The following is a 25979-nucleotide window of genomic DNA, read 5'->3' on the forward strand; positions in this document are numbered from 1 at the left end:
TCTTTTTTTTTTTTTTTGAGTGAAAACTCTCAAAAAAATAAAGTGACCTAAAACACTTCTGACTCTTAAGGACACTGATAATTTGAAGAAGTCTCGGCGGCAGCAGCAGCTGAACTGAGGAACCACCATCAACCAACGGGGTGGGAGCCCCAGCTAAGCTCATGGGCCAAACTACATCAGCGGCGCAGCTAACCCTGTTCTACCTTTTAAAAGAGGAGATGAGCAAAAGTGGTTGGGTGGGTAAGAGAGCAGAAAAAGCAGCAGAGAACTTAGCTTAAATAACAAGTAAAATAATTAAAACGTGGGACCCATGCAGCAGGTTGGGGATTAAAGGCAGGTCTTGGGTCCGGTAAGACTGGAGACGATACACTCTCTTTTTCTTTTCAGAAACTAGATTTTTCAAATCCTGCCCTTTATTAGACTGCGCAGTTACACAGCATCAGTGACCGCTGAAGCATCAAATGCCCTACAACCTTTCCATTCCCAGCCTGATCCCCTTTGATCCCCTCTTCCTCTCCCAACGAGCACAATCCGGAAGCCCGCCCCAGCGACGCGACTTACTTGCTTCGCAGGACCCATGTCCTTCTTCTCCTCGGTCATCTTCCCGACTTTCTGCACCCTCCTGGGCTGCTTGATAGTGGTTTTTATGGCAGGTCGGCAGACATAATTCTCCAGGTTCTTAGGAGGCTTTTTAGTTCTCTTCGCTTGGAGGCCAATTTTCAGTTTTAAATTCCCTTCCGAAAAGTTTGTCTCCTTCACAGAAAACTGCTGCTGAGCATCCAAAGGGCTCTCGTCTTTCCCAACCTCGCCACCCCTGTTCCCCTCGCAGCTCCTCTTCTCCTCCTCCTCTTCTTCCTTAGTGCTACCATCGAGTTCCACCTCTCTCCGACCTCCTGCTGCCACGGCAGAGGGGCTTTTCCCGGAAAACCCTTCAGAACCAGAAGCCAGCCCTAACATAGCAGTATTCTGAGGGTCCATCACAGGATGTTCTGGCAGAGGGTTTTTGCCTTGCTCTCCAGTCAAAACAAAGCAGGCGTAGGGTTTGCAGACAAATCTTTCCAGAAACCGGTCAATAACGTCGTCTTCTCACTGTGGAAGAAACACAGACAAAAAGGGTACCGTCAAAGATCAGGAGCCTTTAAATCTACCTGTCCACTAAGGAGTTAGAGATGCCATACATGGTGTTGATAATATCATCACAACATCATCATGTGCCACCAAGTCAATTCTCAGTTATGGTGAGGCTTTTTCAGGGTTTTCCAGGTAAAGAAGTGCCTTCCATTCCCTTCCTCTAGGGGCGCTGTGGGACGGTGCAGCTGGCCCAAGGCCACCCAGGCTGGATCTTCTCCCTGGAAGCCCAGTGGGGGGGGGGATTCGAACTCCCAACCTCTGGCTCTGCAGCCAGATCACTAAACCACTGAGCTTTCCAGCCAGCTTCATAATGACATAATGATTTGCCTGTCATGTTTTCATTGACCGATTTGCTCATACTTGAGACCTGCAACATTTCCTAAGCCACCATGTGGGGAGAAATCATCATTTTAATAAACAAACTTCTGTTACAGTAAATCAGGAAACCAAGAGGAAAGTTGCTCTGTGAACTGACAGCAAGCTGCTAGATCCACTGAGTGTCTCATTTTAAAATGCACATTAAAACAAAGAGCATGTTTATCATCCTCAGGATGGTAGAGATATGTTTGAGGGCAGAAAACTGATAAAGGCTCCAATGTTCGCGAGTTTATGAATGTCACTTTTTCCATACAACACTAAGCAATTTTTCCTCATGCTCTTGTACATGTGATAACATTTATACTCATACCAGTCTCTTTTATTTCCCCCCCCTCTCCTACTTGAAACTTATTTTCTAATCTGACGTCAGACTCCTTACTCTTTCTTTTCCTTTCCAGTTGCATGCATGGTCAGTAATGCTATTACAGCTGTAACTGCAGGATTTTTGAAGTTCTTCCCCCCTCCCCACAGTGGCATACTTCGTATTTAAGTTCCCGCTGTTAAGTACTTACGACAACTTTCTTTTATCCCCTCAGACAAGAATCTTGATCAAGAAGCCTGTCTCATGCACTCCCACAGGTCTCCTTTTATAGCATTGCCTCTCAGTAGGTGATAGCTCAGATGGCACAGCCTCAGACTTTTAACCGGAGCGTCCAGGGTCCATGCCCCTGTTCAGACATCTGTAACTTTGGAGATACCCAGTGCGCTGTAGTGGACAGAGTGGCAGACTGGGACTCTAGGGGCTTGGGTTCAAATCCCCTGCTCATCAACCATGAAAACTCATTGGAAGAGGTGGCACTGGTAAACAATTCCTTAAATATCTCACTTCCTTTGAAAGCCCTATTAAGTTCGCTGTAAGTCGGTTCTGACTTGATGTCCAAACAGTGACCTACTCAGCAGATGAATCTTGGGTGGAAGCCTTGCACTTACCAAGGCCACTCAAGAGATCACGACAAATTTTGAACTCCACTGGCTTTTTCACTGAGAGAAAACTTATGGATGACCTTGCCAATTCTAGAGATGTTTTCTTTAGAAATAGGACGACTATCTTGCTAACTAAAGCTACCTGTCACTGACAAGTAAAATATCGCGAACAAATAACTGGACGTGGATCCTTCTATATGCTGGGAAACAGTAAGGGAATTGGTTACAAGTGGTTCACGAGCCAGAAATCATACTAGGTTAGGCTGGGTAAATGGCCCACTATGATTTTTATGGGGTAATAAAGCTCCTATAAATATTTGTAAAGCTACAGTGATTTTGTAAGGGTCAGTACTATACCTCAACACAGCTTATTTGGGAGAGGTCTCGGTAAACTCAATAGATCTTACTTTGGAATAAACACGTATCAAGAGCACACTGGATGTATACTAGCACGCTTAGGACTACAGTTGTGGTCAAACAAGGAATATCATTTACTTACTAACTCGAGTTAAGCAACTAAGCACATGGAAGTCATTTGCCACTACCTTTCTGTTTCAAACTTCATCCCACATCAGAATTGGGAATCCCTGTGCAATCTATGCCACACATTTTTAAATCAATCCTGCTCCATGAATATTCATTGAAACATGGCACGAACAACAAAGGATCCCTTGATGATTCCAAGATTTTCCAATTTAAATCAGTAACGAGTTATCGTGTTTTTTTTTAAGGGCTAGACAGCTGCAAATCCATAGTCAACTCTGGTTTCTCTTCAGATCGCATAGTCAAGAATAGCCACCACAGAAAACTTCAGTTATCTGCAGCTCTTCCTGACAATTCCAAAAACTAGACCCTGCCCCTCTCCCAAGACCCCCATGCACCCCAAAGTTGAGGGAGGGAAGCCAGAAAGAGCACAGGCTGCTAAGCGAAACCCACAACTGTGGGCCCCTGTCCAACGAGCAGAATAGGCGGAGAGCAGGTTCTAAGCTGCACAGGGCAACCATGCCATTGAAATAAGAGAGATCTACCCAGTGCACTCCTTGGCACTCTCATGAGAAAAAGATGGTGCTATGTGGAGGGCTGCTGAACTATTCATTTATTTATTGCATTTATACCCCGCCCATCTAGTCAACTGACTACTCTGGGCAGCTTCCAACATGTGTAATAAAACATTATAAAATTAACAACGTTATAACATCAATAATATAATTATTCAAGATGGAAAGGATAGGAAGAAATAAATCAAATACGTAGTAACTGGAAGGGAAGGCCTGCCTAAACAGCCAGGTTTTCAATCGGCTTTTAAAAATGCCCAGCAAGGGGTCCAACTACAGCTGGATTCAGACACTTGCATTTCGAAGAGTGCTTACAAACAGGTTGTTTATAAACAAACACGGACTTGTGATGCGACTGTTATGAAGCTCTAGTCTAAAGCTCAAAGTAACTTTCTGAAAAGGTGAATGTTATCAGGCCCAAGTGGAGATATTCACATATATAGAATTAAAAAAACAGCAGAAGGCCAACAAAAAATGGAAAAATAATACAGTGGTGCCTCGCTATACGATGATAATCTGTTCCACTGAAATCGCTGTTAGCGAAATCATTGTATAGCGAAAAGCATTTCCCCATTGGAATGCATTGAAACCTGTTTAATGCGTTCCAATGGGGAAGAATCATCGTTGTCTAGCGAAGATCGGCCATAGGAAAGACGCTTTGTGAACCGCCGATCAGCTGTTTAAATCGCTGTCTTGTGAAGCTTAGGTCCCCAAAACACCTGTTTTGCGAGCACGGAGAGAGCTGTCAAAATCGTCGTCTAGCGAATATCGGTTTGCGACGTAGGGACAAACATTGTCCAGCAAAATTCCCCCATAGGAATCACTGTTTTGCAAATCGCTATAGCAATTGCAAAAAGTCAATGTCTAGCGAAAAAAACTGTCTTGCGGGGTAACTGTCTAGCGAGGCACCACTGTATATGGAAATACACCAGTAATATAGCTTTGCTGGAACAAATGCAAGACAAACTGCCTTCATAGAAACTTTAATCTTGGTATGAACAGTAAAATAATCCCCTTTCCTCATTTAAGATTATCAATGGCTTCCAGTCATGAAAGCTATATGCTATTCCATACTGCTAATTCTGACTGCACGAGTACAATGTACTGTATGTGGAGCTGGCTTTGAAGACTGTTTGGAAACTTCTACTGGTCCAGAATAGTGCAACCAGACTGCTGGCGAGGACCAGGGGTAAGGAACATGTAATTTCTTTCCCATAATTGCTTCACTATTGGTCCACATCCAGGCACAGTTCAACATGCTGGTTATGACCTAATAAAGCCCTATACAAGCTCTGCTGGAGAAGCCGTTCTCAATGTCCCACCACCTTGGGTCCATTTGGTGAGACTCAAGGGGGCTCCACAACTCCTTGCCAAAAGAGATTAGGCTTCTCCCCTCACTGCAGTCCTTCCAGGAGCAGGCAAAACCCTTTTATTCAGGCAGGCCTGCAACGGTTAAGATTCTCAAAAAAGATTTTTAGCTAAAGTTTTGTATATTTTTAAAGGCAAAATAATCACTGTATTTTTAACCAACTGTTTTTAAAGTGCTCTGTTTCTGACTGCATTATAATAATCCAATACATTTAATTCTATTTTAATGTCTGTAATTTCATTGCATTTTAATTGCCTATTGTTTCTGAACTGGGCCCAATTCTGTGAAGGGTATGGTATTAAAAGAAATACTGTACTTCCAGTATTAGAGGAAGAAGCAGGACACTCAAGAACAGTTGCTGTGTGAACTCAGCTAGGACTTGTCTGTAGTAGTCTAGCCAGTTCTAGGGTTGGCTTCCTTGCTGGCCTAGTGGGAACAAAATGATGGAATATAGAGCCCTCCGGTCTAAGCCAAAAGGACTACTCTGCATATATTTTTTTCATACAGCATTTTTGTGGGATATCTGGGCATTTGTGTGCATGAGAAGATAACACATCTTTGCCCACACAGTCTTGGAGTGCAAGTTCTGGCAAAGACACAATTCAGAGTTGTTAATGGGTGTCTCTGTGTGTGAGAGAGAGAGACACAGATAACTGCTAGATAGCTCACTGGTCCAGGTACCTAGAAGTTTCATTTCACACCGGGCCTCCATGATCAATGATCCATAGGGTCCCTTCCAGTTCTGCAGTTCTGAGATGATGATTACTATCATTATTTAAAAAAGGAAGCATCTATTTCAATAAAGGGGAATGAGACCAAGGGTTTACAGCAGACAGTCTTGACCTCTGGCTCTCCAAAAGTGTGAGATTCCATCTCTTAGCTGCCCTAGCCGGTGTGGTCCATAGACCAACGGTTCTGGGGGCTAAAGTTCAAAACATCTGGAGGGCCAAAGGTCGAGAATCACTGGATTAACCCCAAGGCTGCCCACTGTTAATCCCCCAAGAAAGTTCACTGCTTCTCAAAACACAGACTTGGGAGGCTTCAACTCTCCTAGAACCTGGATGCAGTTAAGCAGGAACCGCATGTGACCCCATTAGGCTAGGATGGACATCCCACATATCTGTAACTTTAAGGGAGTATCAAGGATCCCATCTGCCTTATGAGCCTTACTTAAAAAAAAATCTTAAAAAAAAACACATGTGTAGGATGTAGTCTTTCTGTTATAAGATGATCTATTGAAATGAGTACACAGGCTACCAAGCGGCAACCAACTGTGAATTTCACAACACCTGTACATGCTGAATACACACACAAACACACACACGTGGATGCACATGCTGGAGTGTGTACAAGAGGCCACTGTTTGCTGTGCTGTTTCCTAGAAGGGAAATATATTTGTCACTGGAAATCTGGCACCTCTGAGGTGGTCCCCATACAAAAGAATGAACCCACCCACCGATCGATAAACACACACACACAAAAAGCTGTCCTGGAACTACCAAAATACAGTTGCTAGAGACTAAACGGCAGTTCCTGAAGTCCAACGTCATCCATCAAAGCTCCAGTGAAAGATTCCAGTCAGGGGAGCAGAAGCCATGTGCTGAAGGAGCCCACCCGCATGCCGCAAGGGTACAGCTTTCAGAAAGCCCACTCTGCCCATCCTATAGGATTCCCTTCAGCTGCCAGACATCTAGATTCAGACATGACCTCTTTAAACAACCAACACCCAAGTAGTTTCTCTGATTGGGAAGACGCTTCCTTCCTTCCTTCCTTCCATCCTAAAAGAGTGTACTCTGTGTGTGTATGTAAGAGAGAGCATATGAAGACTCCACCTTAAACAGAGAGACCAGCGAAGAGTTGATGCTGCCCCACCTCAAAAAGGAGGCTGTAAAAAAATCTTACACATAAACTTCCACCAAGAAGGAATCTTGGATGGATTCCATCCATAGATGGAACACCGCATCTCAAAAGGGAAGGTACAGGAATGAAACACACAACCAATGCACACATACAGATGTGCACACATCCTTAAACCAGCCTGCAAGAGATGAAACCCACAAAAAAGGAAAAAAGAAAGCTATACAGTGAACTCACAAAACAAGCCTGCAAGAATTTTATCTTTATACACACACAGGGCATTTCAAACACGTGCAGCTCCCAAGCTCAACAGGGAGCCCTGCTGACACCGTAAAAGACCCAATTCATCGGATACCATTCCCAAAAGGAAGCAGGAACAATTTCATACAGGCATGTCTACAAGCATGCTTTTATGCACGTGGGTATGCAAACATGCCCGCTTCTCCCTTCCTGCAAAGCAACTCGGAACCTGTCAGGGAGCACCCCACACATACACAACCCACAGCATGAATCCAGGACCGTGCCCCTTTCTCCCAAGCCAGGGGAGCTTTCACACACACACATGTATTTGTGTGTGTGTGTGTATATGAGTGTATGGGGGGGAGTGAGTGAGACTCTCACCTTTAAATGCATGCATAGTGTGGTGTGTATATGTGTGCATGCTTGGGAGAAGATATATGTGCATGTATGTACATGTGCGTTTGCTTGTGTCCCTCAATTCAAAACACATGTATATATTTGCATACAGTATTTGGGTCCATGCAAGCTTGAGAGAATAGAAGCTTTGATGCATACACGTGTATAGTATATATAGCATGTGTGCATGTGTGTGTCCCTGACCTCAAAACACAGGCATTGTGTGTCTCTGTGGACATGCATGCTTGGAAGAAGGAAAGCTTTCATGCACACACACGCATAGATATGTGTGTGTGAGTCCTTCACCACAAAAACACAAACCGCACACACCCCTCCGAAGAGGATCGGCCCCCTTTTTTTTAACTCTCCTTCCCGCCTCACCATAATAAGAGCAGAAACTCCTCCCCACCGTTCAGGAGGCATTTTAGGAATATAAGAAGAATAAGAAAAAGAAGCAAAATGCAAGGGGATCTCCCCCCCCCTCGTCACCCCACCTCGCCTTTTTCCACAGACACAGCCCTCAAGTCCTGGTGGTCAGGGACTGACCTCCCCCCCACAACCCATCATCCCCTCCCCTCACACACACACACACACACACATACGGCAAACCCCCCCCCGACCGCCTTCTCCTGAGGGAAAGGGGCCGAAGAGCTGTCACCGAGGGACTCCCCCCCCCGGTCCCTTCTCTCCTCACACACAAGACACACACACACAACACACACACACCCCTCCCTCAGCCCAGCCGACTCTCCTCCTCACCCTCTCGCGGCGAGGCCTGTCGTCCCGGGGGCGGCCGCCGGTGGTGGTGGTGGTGGTGGAGGGGCCCCCGTGGTGGCTCCTGCTGCCGGTGCCGACGCCGCTTCCTCCTCCTCCTCCTCCTCCTCCAGGCCGGAGCCGCGCCGCCTCATCCTCCGGGAGGGCCAGGCCAGAAGCGGCGGCGGCAGCGGCGGGGAGGAAGAAGGAGGCTGGGCCCGCCGAGGCCCAACCGCCGACTCGCCCTCAGCGGCGACAGCGGCGGTCCCTCCCACCTCCAGGCTTTAACAGAGATATTTCTTCTTCCTCCTTCTTCCTCCTCCTCCTCTTCGGCGCTGCGTTGAAGGCGGCCGCGGATCCAAAATGGCGGCAGGAGGAGAAGGCGGGGGGGGAGGAGGGGGAGGAGGGAGGGAGGGAGGGGAGGGGGGAGCAGCAGGAGCAGCGGCGGTGGAGGGAAGAGGCGAGCCCTCAGCAGCAGCAGCAGCCGCCCTCGGAGGCTCGCGCACGCGCACTCCCCCGCCTCCTTTTGCTCTCGCGGCGCGCGCGCGAGACAGCCAGCCCGCCCGCCCGCCCTGTGGGCGCGCGAGAGCCCGAAAGCGTGCCTCACGCGCGCGCCTCGCGGGAAGGAGGGGAGGGAGGGAGCACGGCTTGGCCACGCCCACTCTTCCTTCTCGGACTCTCTCTCTCTCTCTCCTCACTCCCTTCCCTGATTTGACTGACGACCTTCGTGGAAAGGGAGGGAGGGAAGGTGGGAGGAGGGGCTCCTTGCCAATCAAGGAAGGAGAGCCGCGCCCACTCGCTGGCTCGCGCCCCCCGCGCGTGCGCGCCGCGCCCCCCTTCTCGGCCTTTTTCGCCGGGGCTTGTCAATCAGGGCGCGCGCGCGCGCACACACACACACAATCTCCCTCCCTCCCTCCCTGATTTGCCCTCTCCCAAGATTCGGCCCGGAGGCGGCGGCGGCGGCGCTGGCGGAGGAAGAGTGTCCCTTCCGAGGGCCCGTAGTGGGGTGGAGGGAGGGCGTCCCTGAGGGTTCTAGAGCAGTAAAGATGGCGGCGCCCAGGGCGGCGGGAAGCCTCTGAGGAGAAAGGTCTTTAAATTTTATTTTGTTTTAAAGGGGACGGAGGTAAATTTGGGTGGTGGGGTGCGGTTGAGGGCCCTCTGTGGCTGCCTCGTCTCCTGAGAGGGACGCGGGGCTGCTCCTCCTCCTCTTTGCCGCTGCCCTTAATCCGGCGTGGCTCCTCTCTGGGTCTCCTGGCCAATTTCCCTCGCCCACATTGTTCCTCCTGATGCTCCTGTTTCGGCTCTTTTCCTCCCCCCCCCCCAATTTCCGCGTCTGACCCACGCCTGGGCACGAAACCGATCCCGGTGACCTCGAACCGGCAGCTCCTTCTAGGCACTGGCCTACCTCAGAGGGCTGTTGTGCAAACGCGGGAGGGGGGAGAGAAGAGGGGCGGCTGAGGGAAGGGTTAGTCCTTCCCCAACGGGAGGAAACCATAAACGGAGACTTTGTTGCTTCAGAGGTTTCCGGACAGAGTGGATTTGATTCAAATCAAAGCAATTTACATTTTTTAAAAAATCGATATTTAGATTTTTTTCCATTTAAATAATGATTCCAATCGATTTTCATTGATTTTGATGTACCCTGTTTAATTAAGATGCAAATTTTTCAGGCTTTTATAACAAACACGGTGTTTAACATTATTAAGAGGCGATATTTAAAACTTACAAACAATAAGGAGGCATCTTGCATCATTAACAGGCATTAGTGAGGCAAGGACCAATAAGTATACCAAAATTTTAAAAAACATTAGTATGAAAAATGGAAAACACAGGTAGTATTAAAAATCCAGCCAAAGCAGTAATGCATAACAATCTATCTAATAAAACACACACACAGGTAGCTGGTTACTGAGGGAAGGCTTGATTGAAGAGAAAGGTTTTTGCCTGCTTACAGGATACTGATACAGTAGTTACTTGAAAAGTTTTTTTATTTTTAAAAATTGCTGTTATCCACATATATGCAACATTTTACCCCAAACCTCTGAGGCGTGCTTTTGAGGTGCCTTCTGCTGTATTCTGAGGTCACGCAGAATCTACATGGCCAGTTTCAACAGAAAGGGCGCCAAGTAATTTTTGATGGCTGTACAGTCCTTATAGTAGCTGACATGCTTTCCTGGTTCAGCTACAAAGACATAAAATTTCATAGCCCTTTAATATATTTTAATGTGAGTTTCCAAGTCCACTTCTTCAGACATAAGGAATTCTTTTGAAGTGGCTACCGCCTTTAAAAAGTTTCTGGCTTGTTTTTGCTTTCTTGTAAAGGACTGAACATATTGTACATGGAAAAACAGCATATAAGTAAAGTCCGATATAGTAAGCCCATGGAAAGGGACACCGATGACAAAATGTGTTGGGGTCAGTTCTAACGGGATCCGTTTCTCGTGGCATTCAAACGCATAAGTGGTACCTTTATAGACCACTAAAAGTATCAAAATACAATCTGCGAGCTTTTATGGGTCAAGACGCTGCACTTCGTCAGGCACGTACCAATGTGAAGAACTTAAAACTCCAAAAGTTCTTCACAAGATGGATTTCGCCAGGCACGTCTCTCTTAGTCAGGAAAGATGCAGGCTGTTTTTGAGCTGTTGTGGCGTGCGGTAGATATGTATAAGGTGCTTATGATAGATGTTTGTGCTTAAAGATTCTTTTGTGTTTAACAGAATAAAGACAAGGGTACCAAAATAATTACTTTTATTCAGAGTGGATTTCATTTAAATCACAGTTTCAATGTTTAAAAATTGGGGTTTTTGATGAGTTAAATTAAAAATATGGATGCTATCATTGAAATTGTGGTTTCTGTTGTGACTCAAATCATTTTGATTTTTTAAAAAATCATTGATTTTTATCCAACCTCCTTTGTTCTCTCTATAGGTGTTGCCAGTAGATAATCTTTTTTTTGGAACCTGTTGAGTTATTAAAAGGTTAGTATTTCAGTGCATGAAATGGTAAGTGGATTTAATTGAGAAGTTGGTCTCTGTTTAAGTTAAGAGGATTGGCAATCCCTCAAAGCACACTTCGGCAGCTATAGTCTTGTGGCGGGGGACATAAATTAACCGTGAGATTCACTGCCACAATTGTTAATAGTATTTTCATGGCAAAGCAGAGGTGAGGATTGCTTAGAAAGAGGTACCCAGATTCTTGGAAGCAAACCTATTGAACTTATTGGGATAGAATTGCTCAGTAAAGGCCCCAAACAGCTGGGTCTGTTTTAATATTATCATTTCTACTGTAAAGTGTCCCCGAAAATAAGAACTAACCTGAAAATAAGCCCTAGCATGATTTTTCAGGATGCTCATCATATAAGCCCTACCCCAAAAATAAGCCCCCGTTAAGTGAAACTCCACCATTGTGCAGCAACCAGAAGAAGATGACGGGACTGTGTTTGAATAAATGTAGAGGGTTGTACACGAAAAAAAATAAAACATCCTGTGAAGATAAGCCCTAATGCATTTTTTGGAGCAAAAATTAATATAAGACCCTGTCTTATTTTCGGGGAAACACGGTAATAGTACTGTAACGTGTTCCAATTGGGGGGGGGGAATGTCTTGCGAAACAGGGTTGAGAGGAAAAACTGTTTTGCGAGGCAAGGACCTAAACATCTTCCAGCGAAAATTGCCCATAGGAATCATCATTTTGGGAAGCACAACATTGCTCAAAAAAAGTCACCGTCTAGCGAATTCATTGTTTTGTGAGGCAATCGTCTTGCGAGGCACCACTGTATACTGAACTCGCCGACCAGCTGTGAGCCCCTCTGCAAAACTGAAAAGGTTGCTTAAGGTTTCCCTTTGTAATTCTGTTGACGAGCTTCCCTGAGGCAACTTGTCGGGACCATTAAGGGAAAGAGAAAAAGACTCTGGGTTGTTTTTGGCAAGGTAGTTAGGTGCTATTCCATTCATTCTCTGACAACCGCCCCGTAGACTATTAAAATAAAGGTGTAGCAACCTTCTGCTGTGAGTAAAGACTTCTGTTCTCCTTGGCAGGGAGGATGCTGAGGAATCTGAGGAGACTCATTTGTCGGAGGCACAAGGTGAGCCCACCCGCCTGTCCGCTTGTGGGAGTTCAGCCGAAAATGGCATCTCTCAGTGTGGCTGCCTCGCAGGCGAAACAATCTAGTTTGAACTGTTCTTGAGCCCTTCCACATCTGTGAAAACAGGGGATGTTGTTCAAGAGGGTTCCATAGTTCAAGAGGGCTGTTCAGGGACAGAGATTTCTGTAGGAACAGCTCCACCTTATGGACCTCTAAATTTCAAGGAAGCCGCCGTTTCACCTTGTACATCCTTGGTAACCTGCCGCGGCTGGAGACACTCAGCTCTCATCTTAAACAGCTCTAAGCAGCTTCTAATGTCTAGCTGAAATGTGCTTGCTTGCAAGGTCTAACTTACAATTCAAGCCTTACCCTCCTGAGCAGTCATTCTCAACAAGGGGCCAAATGCCCCCCCCCCGGGTGATCCTGCCACATTTGAAAGGGAGGGGGGCTATACTGTCAACTCTTCTGCACACATCACCTTAGAAGGTCCATTCTGCGGTTTATACAGTCCCGATCCAGCCTATATGTCTTTCACTTTGTGTTTATGGCCAAGTTGAGAATGGCTATTCTAGAGCAGTGGTTCCCAGCCTTGGGTAACGCGGGTGTTTTTTGGACTGAGATTCCCAGAAACCCCAGCCAGGACAGCAAATGGTGAAAAGGCTTCTGGGAGTTGTAGTCCAAGGAAACCTGGGTTACCCAAAGCTAGGAACCACTGATTTAAAGAGTTAAGTTCCCCACCTCTTGCCTTCCACTATTGTGATTTCCACCATGTATTTCCATCACTTTTCTCCGGAGCAAATACACCCGCTGCCACCCTTGGGGGGGGGGGTTCTGTCCCCTCCACAACTCCATTCACTGAGGTGAAACGCTTTGCTGTTAGAATTTAGGGGAAGAAGCTGCCGCTTTATCACTTAACTGTGGTGCTTTTTCTTGCCCTAGTAGGGTCTCGATCGCTGTCTTCACGCCACCACTTCCAGCATCTGGCAGAGTAACACAGTGGCAAATGAGGGCGCTCAGCTTCCGCCAGAAAAGCCTAGATCCATCTGCCGTACTGCTGAGAATGACCCGGTGAGTTACGTTTGAGAGCATCTGGCAGTAAAGTTCTTGGCGTAGGTTTCAGCGTGGGTTTGAAATAGCATGAGCGTTGTGTTCTGGTGAGATGGCCCTCTTGCTGGTTTGAGGGCTTGTGTGTCCTTGGTGAGATGATTATCTTGCCCCAGACACCACCACGTTTTTGCTGAAAAGTGAGATCCAACCTGCCCCTGCTTCTACAACCAGCTTACAGTGGTCATTTTTTACAGAGTACGGTGGTGCCTCAACTTACGAACTTAATCCGTTCCACAAGATGGAACGTAACTTGAATTGGTCGCAAGTCGAAGCACCATTTCCCATAGGAATGCATTGACACCCAGTTAATCCGTTCTGGCCAGGGGGAAAAATCACAAACAAAACAACACTGCAAGCCCCATCGGAATGCTCTGGGGCCGAGAAAAAACACACACACACACACACACACACACACACACACACACACACACACACACACACACACACACACACACACACACACACACACACACACACACACACACACACACACACACACACACACACACACACACACACACACACACACACACACACACACACACACACACACACACACACACACACACACACACACACACACACACACACACACACACACACACACACACACCAAAAAATCACAGCACAGAAACATAACCCCCCAGCCCAAAGCCTCCCTGCAAATGCACACTCTCTAACCATTTGGGCAAAAGACCTACAAAGAAGCAGCGTCTTCGCCACAAACGGTTAGCACTTTGAATTCCCCGCCTTTTTTCTAGTCAGAACTTGAAGCTCCAGTCTCAAGTTGAAACAAAATTTTGCAGCCGGAGCTGGTCGTAACCCGAAATGGTCATAAGTAGGGACGTTTGTAAGTCAAGGCACCACTGTACAGGAGTGCTGTGGTATCCATGAGGGATTGGTTCCAAGCCCCTATAGTCTTTGAAGTTTTTGGATGCCGAAAGCTGTGGATAATAGTAAACCCCGTACATAGCATCGTCTCTGGCTCCCTTTACTGGTCCGTTCTGGCAGTTACATTGTCGAAATACGTATTTCTTGGTTTTTTTTTCATTTAAGTTTAATATCTTCATACTGTGGGTAAGTGAAACTGTGGATACTGAAACTGTGGATACAGAAAACGGTTTACTCTTCCCTTCTCCCGGGGGTGCCCTGGGGCGGTGCTGCTTCCCCAAGTCTACACAGGCTGGCTGTTCTGAGATGGACCATGAGGAACTCCACTGCCAACCTCTAGTTCCACTACCAGATACGTACCGAACTCACTGAGCTATCCAGCCAACATGTATTAAACACAGATTTACAGTAACATTGTGCCATCAGGTTAATTTAGATATATAGCAAATTTCTAGGTATTAAGTCCTATGAAGTGGTTTAGCAGTTTCTGTTGCTAGTGACTCCCTGGGACAAGAAAACTTACCTAAGCGTGCGTGGGGTGGAAGCCTCGTCAGCCCTAGATGCTTTGGGATGATTTTGGCTGGTTCTTCTTGCCCGGAGGCACAAACATCTGCCCTCCGACTGTTATATAAGGGTACAATATATTTACATTGTATATAGAGCACATCCTATTACTGTTACATATACATTTATTTATTACTTCATTTGTTTATTTAAAATATTTTTACACACACACACACATACCTTTCTCCTTAAAAAGGACCCAAATATTGAAAGACAATATTTAAAGCTGAAAACAATGAGCACACAGCAGTGGTTTACGTTATTAAAAGACAATATTTATGTAGGACTCGGCTGACAAGGTTTCCGGAGGATGGATTTTATCCCCTGGCTAGTGACATGATTGTATTTTAATTCAATCCGCAAGGTGCCCAACGCCCTGTTGTTCTCTTTCTCTCTCATTCTCTCTTTCCTTTTTGGCACAATCTGTAATGACTAGAATTTTCTTGCATTGTGGGTGAGATGCTAGTCTCTGGCCCATTTTTCCACGGGATGTCTAGCTTGCTAACACACCAGTGTCAGTGGGCTCAAGCGAAAGGAAACTGGATTTCGGTTGAAGATGAGAAAAAATTTCTTAACTATTAGAGGAGTCCGACAAGGGAACTCATGAGCTCAGGAAGCGGTTAGCGCTCCAACGCTGGACGCCTTCAAAAGAAAATGGGACGACCCTCTGTCAGATCTGCTTTTTGATTCCTGCCTTGAGCAGGGGGTTGGACTGGATGGCCTTAGAGGCCCCCTTGAACTCCGTTATCCTATTATTAGGTTTGTGGAAAGGCATTCTGGTCGTCTCCGTGGAAAAGCTCAGAAAATATCAGTCTGATCACACGACAGCCATGCAGACAGGTCAAACGGACAGGATTCTGACATGCTGTTCTTTATCAGTGATATTTCCTTGTAAAAAGGGGGGGAAAAGTATAGTTTTTATTTCATAAAGGCTGCATTGGAAAGAGCTACTCTGGCAGAAGTAATAGCATTACACTTTGCCAGCCGTTTTATTATTATTTAACGCAGTCTTCAGGATGGGTTTGATTTATAAATTTAAAAAAATTGGATGGACGATTTAAATCCCAAAAAAAACCCCGATCTTCTTAATTTAAACTGTGGTTGAAATCAAGTTGATGGAAAACAAAATCCTTGGTTGGGTTTTTTTAATCCACCCTGGCTGTCTCGAAGGAAAGTGGTGTGTGCCACTCTCACTGGCATAAATTGGGAAATAAAGGCATTAAAAGCCTAGTATCAAAAACACTGGTGATAAAAAAAAGAAATTTTAACACAATCTGGATGAGGCGACACACAGACACACACCACACCAGACTCCCTTCTGTCCTTTCTGGCAGCTTTGAGCTGCCTCCGTTGCTTCCAACACAGTGTCTCCTGCTATAGGTCAGCGACGGACAGGGGCCCATTGACTGTCGCCCTTGCAGAGTTGTGTTTTTTTTTTGGGGGGGGGACACCCTCTTTTGCTGCCCAAATTCTTCTGGCATCTCCATAGTAACAGCAACAGGCGGGGCGAGTCCACCCCCCCCACGTGATCGCTTGAGCATCTCCAGCAGCAGTGTGCAGAAGTGCCCAAATGGCAAAAGGATTGGCTCCCCCCCCCTTTTGCCATCCCATGTCTGGGTTGGCGTTGCCAGGCAACGGGCCCCTGTCCATCGCTGGTGAGCAAATAAATAAGCCCGGGTCGGATTCAGGCTGCAGAAGCTGCTGTTTTTCCCGAAAACAGAGACAGGGAGGGAGAAACGTAATTCCCCCCCCCTTCCTCACAGCTGGCATGTCCTGTTAGGGATCTGACTGCTACAACCCGGAGGTGATGATGGCGCTGAGAGCAGCCGAGGCTGTGAATCCTGACCGCTTTTGTGTGGTCGTTCTGTCCAAAGCGACAACACTGGGGAACCTGGGCCATCCAGAGGTTTTGAACAACGACACACCGCCTTTTCGCCAACGGCTGCCGCAGATGGAGGGGGGGGGACGATGAGGATTATGGTGCAAAGCAGCTTGAGAGGTAGCAGTCCTGAAATGGACACGTCTGTGGGAGATGGGGATCTTCTGCCAGGAAAGCGGGGCTTCGTTGGTGGCCGTTCAAGGTTGGGAGTTCGATTCCCCTGCACGGTGCTTCCTGGAAGAGCCAGCCTGGGTGGCCTTGGGCAAGCTGCACCGTCCCAGGGCTTCCCCTAGAGGAAGGGAAGGGTAAAGCACCTCTGAATATTCTCTACCTGGGAAACCCTGAAAAAGGGTCACTGTATGTGAGAATGAACTTGGTAGTACATAATAATAATTATTATTATATGACCTGCTGGATACCTTACTGGTTGAAATAGGATTTCAGCTTCATACACGGCCTCCTTTACTCATTGATCCATAAGATCCCTTCCAGCTCTGCAGTTCGAAGATTATAAATTATGATGATTATGAATTGCAAATTCATTTATCGATGACATTTTTTTAAAATGGCTCTCCAAATGGCTCATTTTTTGTAAAAAAAAAAAAAAAAAACTGGCTCTCCGGGTGACTAACAGAGAATTGTGGACATTTTAACAGTTGTAGTAGGTTGATCGTTTACTGAGCTATGGAACTCTTTGTAACCTGCCCGGAGTGATGGTTTGCCATCAGATGGGTGGCATACGAAGTCCAAACAACAATAAAAATACCAATAATGATAAAAACAACCACAACATTCCCTGGGTCATGGTAGGCCAGTCTCAGCCTTACCAAGATTGATGTCTGGAGGAGCAAAACCACGTGACACCACTTTATCTTGAAAGAGGAAAGGCGGAACATAAATGTAACACAAATAAGCATGAATGAAGTCAAATTCAGTGGGGTTTCCTTCCAGGTAAAGGTGTGCAGGGCAAGATAATAGACTCACAGGAGCACAGAATCAGGGAGTCAGACGGGGCCTCTAAGGCCATCCAGCCCAACCCCCTGCTCAAGGCAGGGATCCAAGCCAAAGCCGATCTGGCAGAGGGTGGTCGCATTTTCCCTTGAATGCCTCCAGCGTTGGGAGTGCTCACCGCCTTCCCCTGAGGTCATGGCTTCCACGGCTGTACTTCTCAAACAGCTGATATGTTTTTCCTGATCTTCAGCCTCCCTCCAGTTTCTTGTAGCTCAAGCCCCACGATGATGACGTGTCCTGCGCTCTGGGAAGATCAAGAGCAGATCCTGCCGCCCCTCCTCGGACGGTCTCCCTTTCAAGGGTTTGAAAAGGGCTGTCGAAAGGACTGGCCTGGACCTGGGAACAAGGAGAAGCAGGTTACGTTCCGCAGAAGGCTGGTTTATTTATTAATCCATGGCGTGTGCTCTCTCCAACTCTGCAGGCCAACCACACAGAAGACGTTGTGGGCCAATATTACACCATTCCCCTGGAGGAGGTGGCTGCGGTCTTTCCTCACGGGCTGCCGACACGTTTCAAGTTACAGGTGCTCATCCCATTCCAGTCTGAAGGCGTTGGGGGGGGGGGGAGAAGAAAGCAGCCGGGTAGGATGACCTAGCAGGCGCAGGCTGGGCTTCCGCCCGCCGGGAATGCTTGATCATCATAAACCATGGGTTTTGTGAATGCTGTAAAGTATACTTTAGAAGAGCCGGGGTAGCCTTCTCGATGGGCCCCAGTTGTAGTCACTCCTCCAGTATGGCTTCCCAAAGTGACGGTAGGCTAGCCACTCTTCTCTCGGCCTCAGTGTCCCCCATCTGTAGTATGGGAGCAATAATCCCCTTGGTAAACCTTGTGCAGAAATGTAGTAAAAATTATGATATGATAATGGGGGGAAGGGGCTTTCAGTGGGTTAAAGAATTATGCAATAGCGTAATATTTGTATACAATAGGAACCCCCCAGCTGTGGGATCAGTATCCACTGATTCACTTATCCATTGCCTGAAAATACTAAATAACACCCAACCCCGGAAATATGTATTATATGTATTTCTAGGGTGTATTTACCAGAACTGCCTGTTGAAAACAGCAGGCAATAGCAAATTCTATACATAACATGGTCTTTTGCCTCCCTCTAGTGGCCACTTTTGGTAATTCCATGCTAAAATATGTATTTAGTTTTTTTTCCTTTTAATATTTTCAGTATTTTCAGACTGCTGATAGGTGAAACAATGGATCTTGATCCCGTGAATGTGGGGATCCTACTGTAAATTTTGGGCAGTTGTGAGAGCACAGAGAGCCCACCGATGCTGGCCGGCGGTTAATATCCAAGGAGTGGGTGTATCGTTTAAAAATGCACCAGCCTTAACAAAGATCAAAGATGGGTTCGGTGCAAAACCACCAAGACTAATCACTCCTCTCCAGAAAGGAGATAGGCCAGTGAATTGGAGGTTGAGGAACAGTGGGGGCCACTGCCATTCTTTGGAAAGCAAAAGTTTTGCATTTGGTGGGCTGTTTGCCGTTGTCTCTCTCCAGCGCTTGACCCTTTCCTGTGTTTGTGTTTCATACTCTTGTTCCTACAGGTGACGACTCTCAAGGAAGCCTCTTTTATGGTGCGGAAGCCAGCTCTGGAGCTTATCAACTACTTAAAGCACACCAACTTCGCTCACCCAGCCATTCGATACATCATATGTATCCTACAAAGTCTGTTGTTGTCCGCTTCTGCCTCGGCCGTCCCTATGAATGCCCTTAAATGGCCTTAGAGTCACATTGCACGGAGGAGGAAGGGGGGGATATGGTTGTTTTAACCTTGTTCTTTTGAAAGCAGAGAGGCGACGCGCTGACAAAGGCCCCAATCGAACCTTCCCTGGCCTCCTTGGTCCGTTCCCTCCTGCTGATCTCACATGTTTCCTTCATAAGGACTAGAAGCTTTGCCAAAAGGTAGGGCTGCTAGCATCCATTGCAGCCCATGTTTATCTTCGTATCCGGGTCCCTGAAGGCTGGAGAAGAGCAGGTTCTGAGCAGGTGCAAAAAAACCCCTTCTGCTGCGCATAAAGGGAGGTGCGCTGACTCTTCATTGCTCCAGAGAGCAGGGCTGGAACCCCGGGGTGGGAACATGTGGGGATTGTGGCTCCATTTCTTTGGGAGAAACCCATTAAAGCCCTGAAAAGTCATGAGCTTTCCTTCACTGGCAGATATGTCTGCAGTGATGAGCGAGCCAGTGGTCTTTGAATTGCAGATCTTGTCTTGAATGGAGGGGTTAGACTAGATGACCTCCAGATGTCCTTACCTCTAAACGGCTGCAGTTCGCTGTGTTTGTGCCGCTGATGCCCGGTATATAACCTTTAATGCTGAACAAGGCCCTCCACAGTCTTAAGCAGCAGCTGGAAACATGGGGCAGGCACTGAGGGGGCCGGGTTGCCTTTTCTTCGTTCCTACCAACGCGGTTTCCTTAACAGCTTGTGCTGGAAGACGGCGAACAGTTGACGGGGAAGACCATGACCCTCTGCCACGCCGTCCATTACTGCGCAAGGCAGAACTGGCTAATCCTCCATATTCCAGATGGTAAGCGCTCTATGTGGCGTCGTGGGCTCTGCCAGAGGCCCTGGCCTCCAGCCAAACGTGCTAAACCCATTCAAGCCATGATCATCTTTATCCCTTCCCGCAGATCCAGGACTCACTCCTGGCATGTTTTCTTTTGTTTCAAATCTCCCATTCTGGGGTGTGTTTTTTTTAAACAGAGGCGTGGAGATTTCTGGGCGTGTTGGTTTTTGGACTACAAATCCGAGCATTCCAAGGGCAGCGTAGTCCAAAAATACACACACCCCCTCACTCACCTCTGGTTTTAAAACGTTCCCTGAAGACCCCTGGAGGGCAGTCACGGAGCAGGAAGGCAGCCCCGTGACCCCTCCAGCCGGTGAAAGAAAGGAGTAGCGGAGTGGTCAACCCAAAACAAAATGTGAAAGCAAGAGTAGAGGATGCCTCCCAAGGCCACTAAAATAATAGTCATACAATATGTGGGTCTTCGTGGAACAAGGCCCTGTCTTCTGGCGTGTATCGGTGTGAAGAACTTTGAAATGTCTAGAAATTCGTGGCCAGATGGATTTCGCCTGGAACGGCTTTCTTAGATGGAAGTTCGGGAAGAGGCAGGCTGCATGAGCGCTGTTGTGTTAAAGTTAACAGCCGAGGCAACTGTGGATTCCATCTCGCACCCCAGTTCTTCCAACCGAGAGGCATGGGCCATGCATGCACACACCTCCCCACTTGGCCTTCGAAACAGACATCTCTCTGCTTGGGGAGAGGAGAGGAGAAGGACTGGCTTCCCGCCAGCTTGTCTTATCCTTGTGGAGGCTTTATATTCTGTTCTCGGCCAGGTCGCCCTTTGCGCATGGCCGTATCCATTGTCATGATGCAAGGTCCCCCCTCCTCTTGCAGGGATTTTCGGCTTCCTCAGACCTATCCTAATCATCGGATTTTGTGTGCATGATGGGCCTTTGGCTTAAGCTTTTTTAAAAAGGGGGGGGGGGAATGTGTGAGATCTAGCAGGCAAAAACTGGCTCATCCCCTACTCACGCTGTCTTTCTTCACATTGCAGTTTTCCTCTGGATGAAGAACTGCAAGCAGGTGCTACCCTCTACTTACAAGGCCCAGCGCTTCGATCAACCCCTGGAAGCCTCAGCCTGGCTGAAGAACTTCAAAATTACCAACCAGCGTTTCTTGAACGAGGTTAGTAGAAGGAGGCGCCGGCGCGGCTCCCAGGTTCGCTTACCTATTCCCTGTCTTTTTTCTTTTATCCCATTCCTTTCTGCTGCTGCTTTCCTGGGGGCAAGACTTCAAAAACATCAGAACGAGAAGAAATCTTTTTGAGGATAAGAGCTTTTTGATCTCTCCTTTAGAAGGTGGTGAAGTTTCCTTCGCTGGAGATTTTAAAACAGGATTGGCTGGAATTTCCTGGACCAGCAGGGGGTTGGTTTGAATTGGCCCTGAGGATCCTTCCAGCTGATTCTAACTGGGCCACCAAAGCCGGACGGCCTCATCTAAAGACAAGACGTGTTCCTAAGCGGGCTTTCCACATTTGCTCTGTCGGTGTCTGTGAGTCAGGAAGGTTCTCCGGAACCTCCACACACAGAGGCTTTAAAATATTGTCCCTTTTACAACATAAGCCACCTTGGGTCCTTTTAAGGAGAAACGCAGGGCAAAAAAATATTTTTAATCAATAAATAATAAAGAAGAGGGCAGCGCTGTTTGGGACCGGGGTTACAGAGAATGATAACAGAGAGAGAGAGAACCCGTTACGTTCATGCTTTGCTTGTTGGCTCCCCACAATCGTCCGTCTGGCTGTTCCGAGAGGGATTTCCGATCTGGATCCCCAAGAGTTTTCATGTTCCTTCCCTTACGCACGCTGCAGATCAAAACGAAACAGAAGTACGTGTGGAACAAGCGGGAGAGCACGGAAGAAGGCCGCCCGCTTGGCGAGGTCATTGACCAGGTGAGGTGCTGGGATGTCCTCCCTAAGGGCTCCTCCGGGGTCTTCGAACTGGGGCGGGTGACGTGGGGCACCACAGAGGCGTGGCTTTGAAGCTGCAAATCTGTCGAGGGAACTGTATGAACCGCCTTTGCCGTAGCTCCTCCCCCCCCAAAGACCTCCCATTTCTGTCTCTCTCCCCTTCCCCCTTTCTAGGGTTTGATTCGGATCCGGAACGCCACTGACGTCGTCGGCGTGGTCTTTAAAGAGCTGAAGCAGCAATGTCAGCAGGGAGCCTTCAAGCTGCTGGTGGCCGTGGACGGGGTCAACGGCCTTTGGGGCAGGACAGCAGTGAGGAAGCCAGACAAGACCAATGTAGGGGGTTCTCCGAACTGCGGTGCCTTGCCAGGGATAGGGAGGGTGTGTGTGTGTGTGTGTGGATGTGCACCTGATCTCTTAAAATCAAGGGCTTTGTGCAAGTGGCTTCCCCATAAAGAAAAAGCGTATGAGTCCCGTAGCACCAGTAGCATGGATGCTTCACAGCGCCTGCATGTGGTCACGATCGTCACTTTTGAAAATGTGACTCTGTGCATAAACGTTTTCGATTATTTGCAGTTGGGGGGGGGATGCATTTTGGTCAAGGGTGCAAAATGGTCTCCTAGCCCTGCCGAAGGTGCCACCCCCTTTTAGCTGGCCCTAATGACGGCCATTGAAGGCAACAGGAAATGAGGAAGGCCGAAGACAAGATGGACCTATTCCCTAAAAGAAGCCACAGGGTCGAGTCTACAAGAGCTGAGCAGGGCCGTTGAGGAGAAGGGCCCCTTAGAGGTCGCTTTTTCATGGGGTCGCCTAAGTCAAGGGCGACTCAGTGACATGAAACCACAGCCACAAACGATGGCCGTGGAATGTCCCGTTTCTTAGCCGGAAGCTTGGTTTCGTTGTGTGGTTTCTGCCTCCACGCTTTCTCTGTTTGTCCTCAGGCCGACTCGGAGGAGCTGGCGCTGCTCCACAACCTGCGTAAGATGGTCGCCAACGACTGGGTAAGGAGGAGGCTCCGGTTTCTTGGCCCTCCCCCACGCAGAAGCTAAACTTGCGGCTGGCCCCTTCCACTGGAGATTTTTTTAAAAGCAAAACTTAATTTTGGCAGGCTTTCCAAATCATGTCATCATGAAACACTCCGCTCTGCAGCTGTCTGACTTGATTTTAAATTAACGCGAGCTTCAGGGTATGATTTAAATGGAATGCTTTAGAATGGGCTTTTAGTGTTATAATGCCACCCAGAGTGACCCTGACTGAGATGGGTCGTCTTGATGTTCAATAAATTAATAAAGTGAGCGAGACAGGCGATTGGCGTGAGATCCTAAGGATCTCCTAGGGAGATTTCCTCTCTTAACGTGCTTGTTTTCTTGGTATTTTCAGACCGGAGGGGCCATCGTAACTACCGTTACCCAGACAGGGGCTCCATACACAGCCCGCAGAATGTACCTGCCTTACGATTTGCTGGGAAAGGTGAGTCTCGGATCGAGACGTATCCATTGCGGTGCTAAGAATGAGACAGAAAAGGAACGGCCCAGTCTCGGTCAGATGGACCCCTTTTGCGTGTACGAAGTACTGCTTGAGAGTCTTGAGCCCTTGTTAGTTGGTGACTCTAAACCTGGAGGGGCTCAGGAATTTTGGAAGCTGAAATGCCAAACATCTGGACAGACACGCGTGAGAAGCACTGCCCAGCAGAAAGCCCACAGGCTCCAGCCTCAGTGGGCCGGTGTATCCACCCTGGGTTTTAGTCCTTACTTTACAGCAGCTATGCCTAGTGCTCAACGCTGTTCCTCCTCATCTTAGAGAGTTCCTTTACTGTTCACTATAAAATCCGGAGTGGAGTCGCCGCCCCCCTGACACTGGAGCTAAGCCAGGCAAGACTTATTCTGCCAAGCCCAGAACTTTTTCAGCTGAAACGGGGTTTAGGGCAGAGAGAACAGGGGCCTCCGTTACAAACTGGAAAGGCTGGTGGTTGAACCTAAGGCCCTGGGCATGAAAAGCAGATATTTTACTACTGGGCTACCCTCCGTCCGTGGTTCCTACCCCCCTCTCCTACAAGATCCCACTCAAATCTATAAAACGGGTGTCCCATCCTGGCCTGGCTTAAATTCACTCTTTCACGGTCAACCACTCCGAGAAGACCTTCTGCTGTGTAACCACCGACATCATCTCAAAGGGTAGAATGCCTGCAACAAGCCCTGTGTCTCATATGAACGTGACCCATCGTTCTGGGCTGTTTCTGCTTTGGTGTTGAGAGTCCCCAACCCCGTAAACGCCTATATAATATTAAGGAAAACTCACATTTCTCATCTTTTCTTCTTTATCTCCACCTTCTCTTCCCGCTCTACCCTGCTGCCGCCACCAGGAGGGTTTCGAGGCCTTCGCCCCCTTTGTTCCCATCCAGGTTTTCGACTACAGTGACCGGGAGTTTGAAGGATGCTACCAGTACTATCTGGAGAACAAGTGGCTTCAGCATGAGAAAGGTGAGCCCGGGTTCTTCCCAGCCCGAGGACTCCTGACCCACGGGGCTTGCTTAGGGGGTTCTGACCCATCGCAAGCTCTTTACTGGCCCTCCAGACGACTCGGCGAGACAAAATCTCCCTCCTTGGAACGCAGAACAGCCCAAAATCTTCTGTTGCAGTAAACATACGACACCCCCCATTGCCACCAGGCTGCAGCCTTAAACATGCATCTGCCAGCAAGTAAATGCCCTTAATGACTAATTTTTTTAGTAGAAATGTGGAGACTTAATTGTGGATAATAGCAAACTATACATAGCATGGTCTCTGCTCCCCTCTGGTGGCCGGTTCTGGTAATTACATTGCGGATTTAAGGTACAGTATTTCTTGGTTTCCTCTTTTAAGATTTTCAGACCGTGGATAAGTGAAACTGTGGATATGGGGATCTTGCTGTATATCCCTAACAAATTGCAGTCCTCGGTGAATAACCTACCCCTCTCTTTTCTCTCTTGCCACGGTATCAGCCGGCACCACGGAAGGCAGGTTGGAGCTTCGGTTTCTTAGCGGACGCAACCCGGGACTCTTCGAACGGATCAGTGCCTCCTTCTGAAGTCATTCTCTCCTCCCCTCCCCACTGAGTCGGCCTGCTGCAGAAAAATCCCTCTTTGTTAATCATCATAATAAATGCACACGTCCACCTCTGATTTAGTAGGCTCTTTTTGCATTTGTTAAACAGGACGGGAAAAACAGAAGGGGGAGGCTCTTGTTCCCAGACTGGGGATTCGAACTCCCAACCTCTGGCTCTGCAACCAGTGCCCGACTCACTGAGCTACCCAAACCTTCCTCAGGGGGAAGCAAACAGAAGGACTTTCCATCACATACCGTGCAAATCAAGGAAAGCCTGGTTTCTGGGTCACTGGACTTGAGAGCTGGAGAAGGGCTGGCTGTAAGCGAACTACATGTTCCATGATCCTGCACTCTGAGCAAGGCTTACAAAGCCTCCACCCTGCCCCTCCTGTCAGATCCTGGATTATCTATAGTGCAGACCCACCAGTACTAGATCCATAGCAGACACGTGTGTACTTGAATTCAGAAGTGCTAAGAAAGCACAGCTTTCAGCCCTTAAAACTGGCTTCTTTTGGAGGACCTACCATAGATGCATGGAAGGCTAGAGCGGCCCCCCCGCTGGCTCCACCAGCGCCCTAGCCAAAATGGCGCCCCTCCATTACCACCGGAAGTCCGCTGCCTCTGCGTGCGACGCCTGCCGCTGTAGCTCCACCCACTTCCTGGTTCTTTAGCCAATCAAGGCTGGAGGTTTTCTTTCCGCAAGCCGGAGGAAGGCAAGCAGGGGAGACGTCAGCCCCGCCCACGCCGTCGCTTGGGATTGGTGCCCGCCGCCAGCCA

The 25979-nt window shown here is 47.9% G+C and overlaps 2 protein-coding genes and 1 long non-coding RNA gene across 3 annotated transcripts in view; 1 reads left to right on the plus strand and 2 right to left on the minus strand.

Moving 5' to 3' along the window:
- Window positions 1-8441, minus strand: part of ASH1L (ASH1 like histone lysine methyltransferase) — a 66930-nt gene extending 58489 nt beyond the window's left edge. Inside the window, exons 1-2 of the mRNA XM_072984283.2 lie at window positions 8110-8441; window positions 562-1089 (exon numbers count right to left, since the gene is read on the minus strand). Of these exons, the coding sequence (XP_072840384.2) occupies window positions 562-978 (417 nt within the window). The 5' untranslated portion in view covers window positions 979-1089; window positions 8110-8441. The remainder of the gene's footprint in view (window positions 1-561; window positions 1090-8109) is intronic.
- A 634-nt stretch (window positions 8442-9075) lies between these two features.
- Window positions 9076-25279, plus strand: DAP3 (death associated protein 3). Its single transcript, XM_078382285.1, has 14 exons — window positions 9076-9190; window positions 11035-11084; window positions 12144-12190; window positions 13133-13258; window positions 18064-18165; window positions 19199-19307; window positions 20088-20180; window positions 21211-21341; window positions 22024-22104; window positions 22297-22455; window positions 23061-23120; window positions 23500-23589; window positions 24482-24599; window positions 25100-25279. Exons 3-14 carry the CDS (start codon window positions 12149-12151, stop codon window positions 25183-25185), a joined length of 1197 nt encoding a protein of 398 aa, XP_078238411.1. The 5' UTR covers window positions 9076-9190; window positions 11035-11084; window positions 12144-12148; the 3' UTR covers window positions 25186-25279.
- On the minus strand, window positions 21792-24533 carry LOC144584951 (uncharacterized). The gene is made up of 2 exons (XR_013539452.1): window positions 24418-24533; window positions 21792-22017 (listed from the first exon to the last, which is right to left on the minus strand). It is a non-coding gene; the product is annotated as an uncharacterized LOC144584951 (long non-coding RNA).
- Window positions 25280-25979: the final 700 nt, after the last annotated feature.

This window comes from Pogona vitticeps, chromosome 15 (genome assembly GCF_051106095.1).
Source record: "Pogona vitticeps strain Pit_001003342236 chromosome 15, PviZW2.1, whole genome shotgun sequence".
Taxonomy (NCBI): Eukaryota; Metazoa; Chordata; class Lepidosauria; order Squamata; family Agamidae; genus Pogona; species Pogona vitticeps.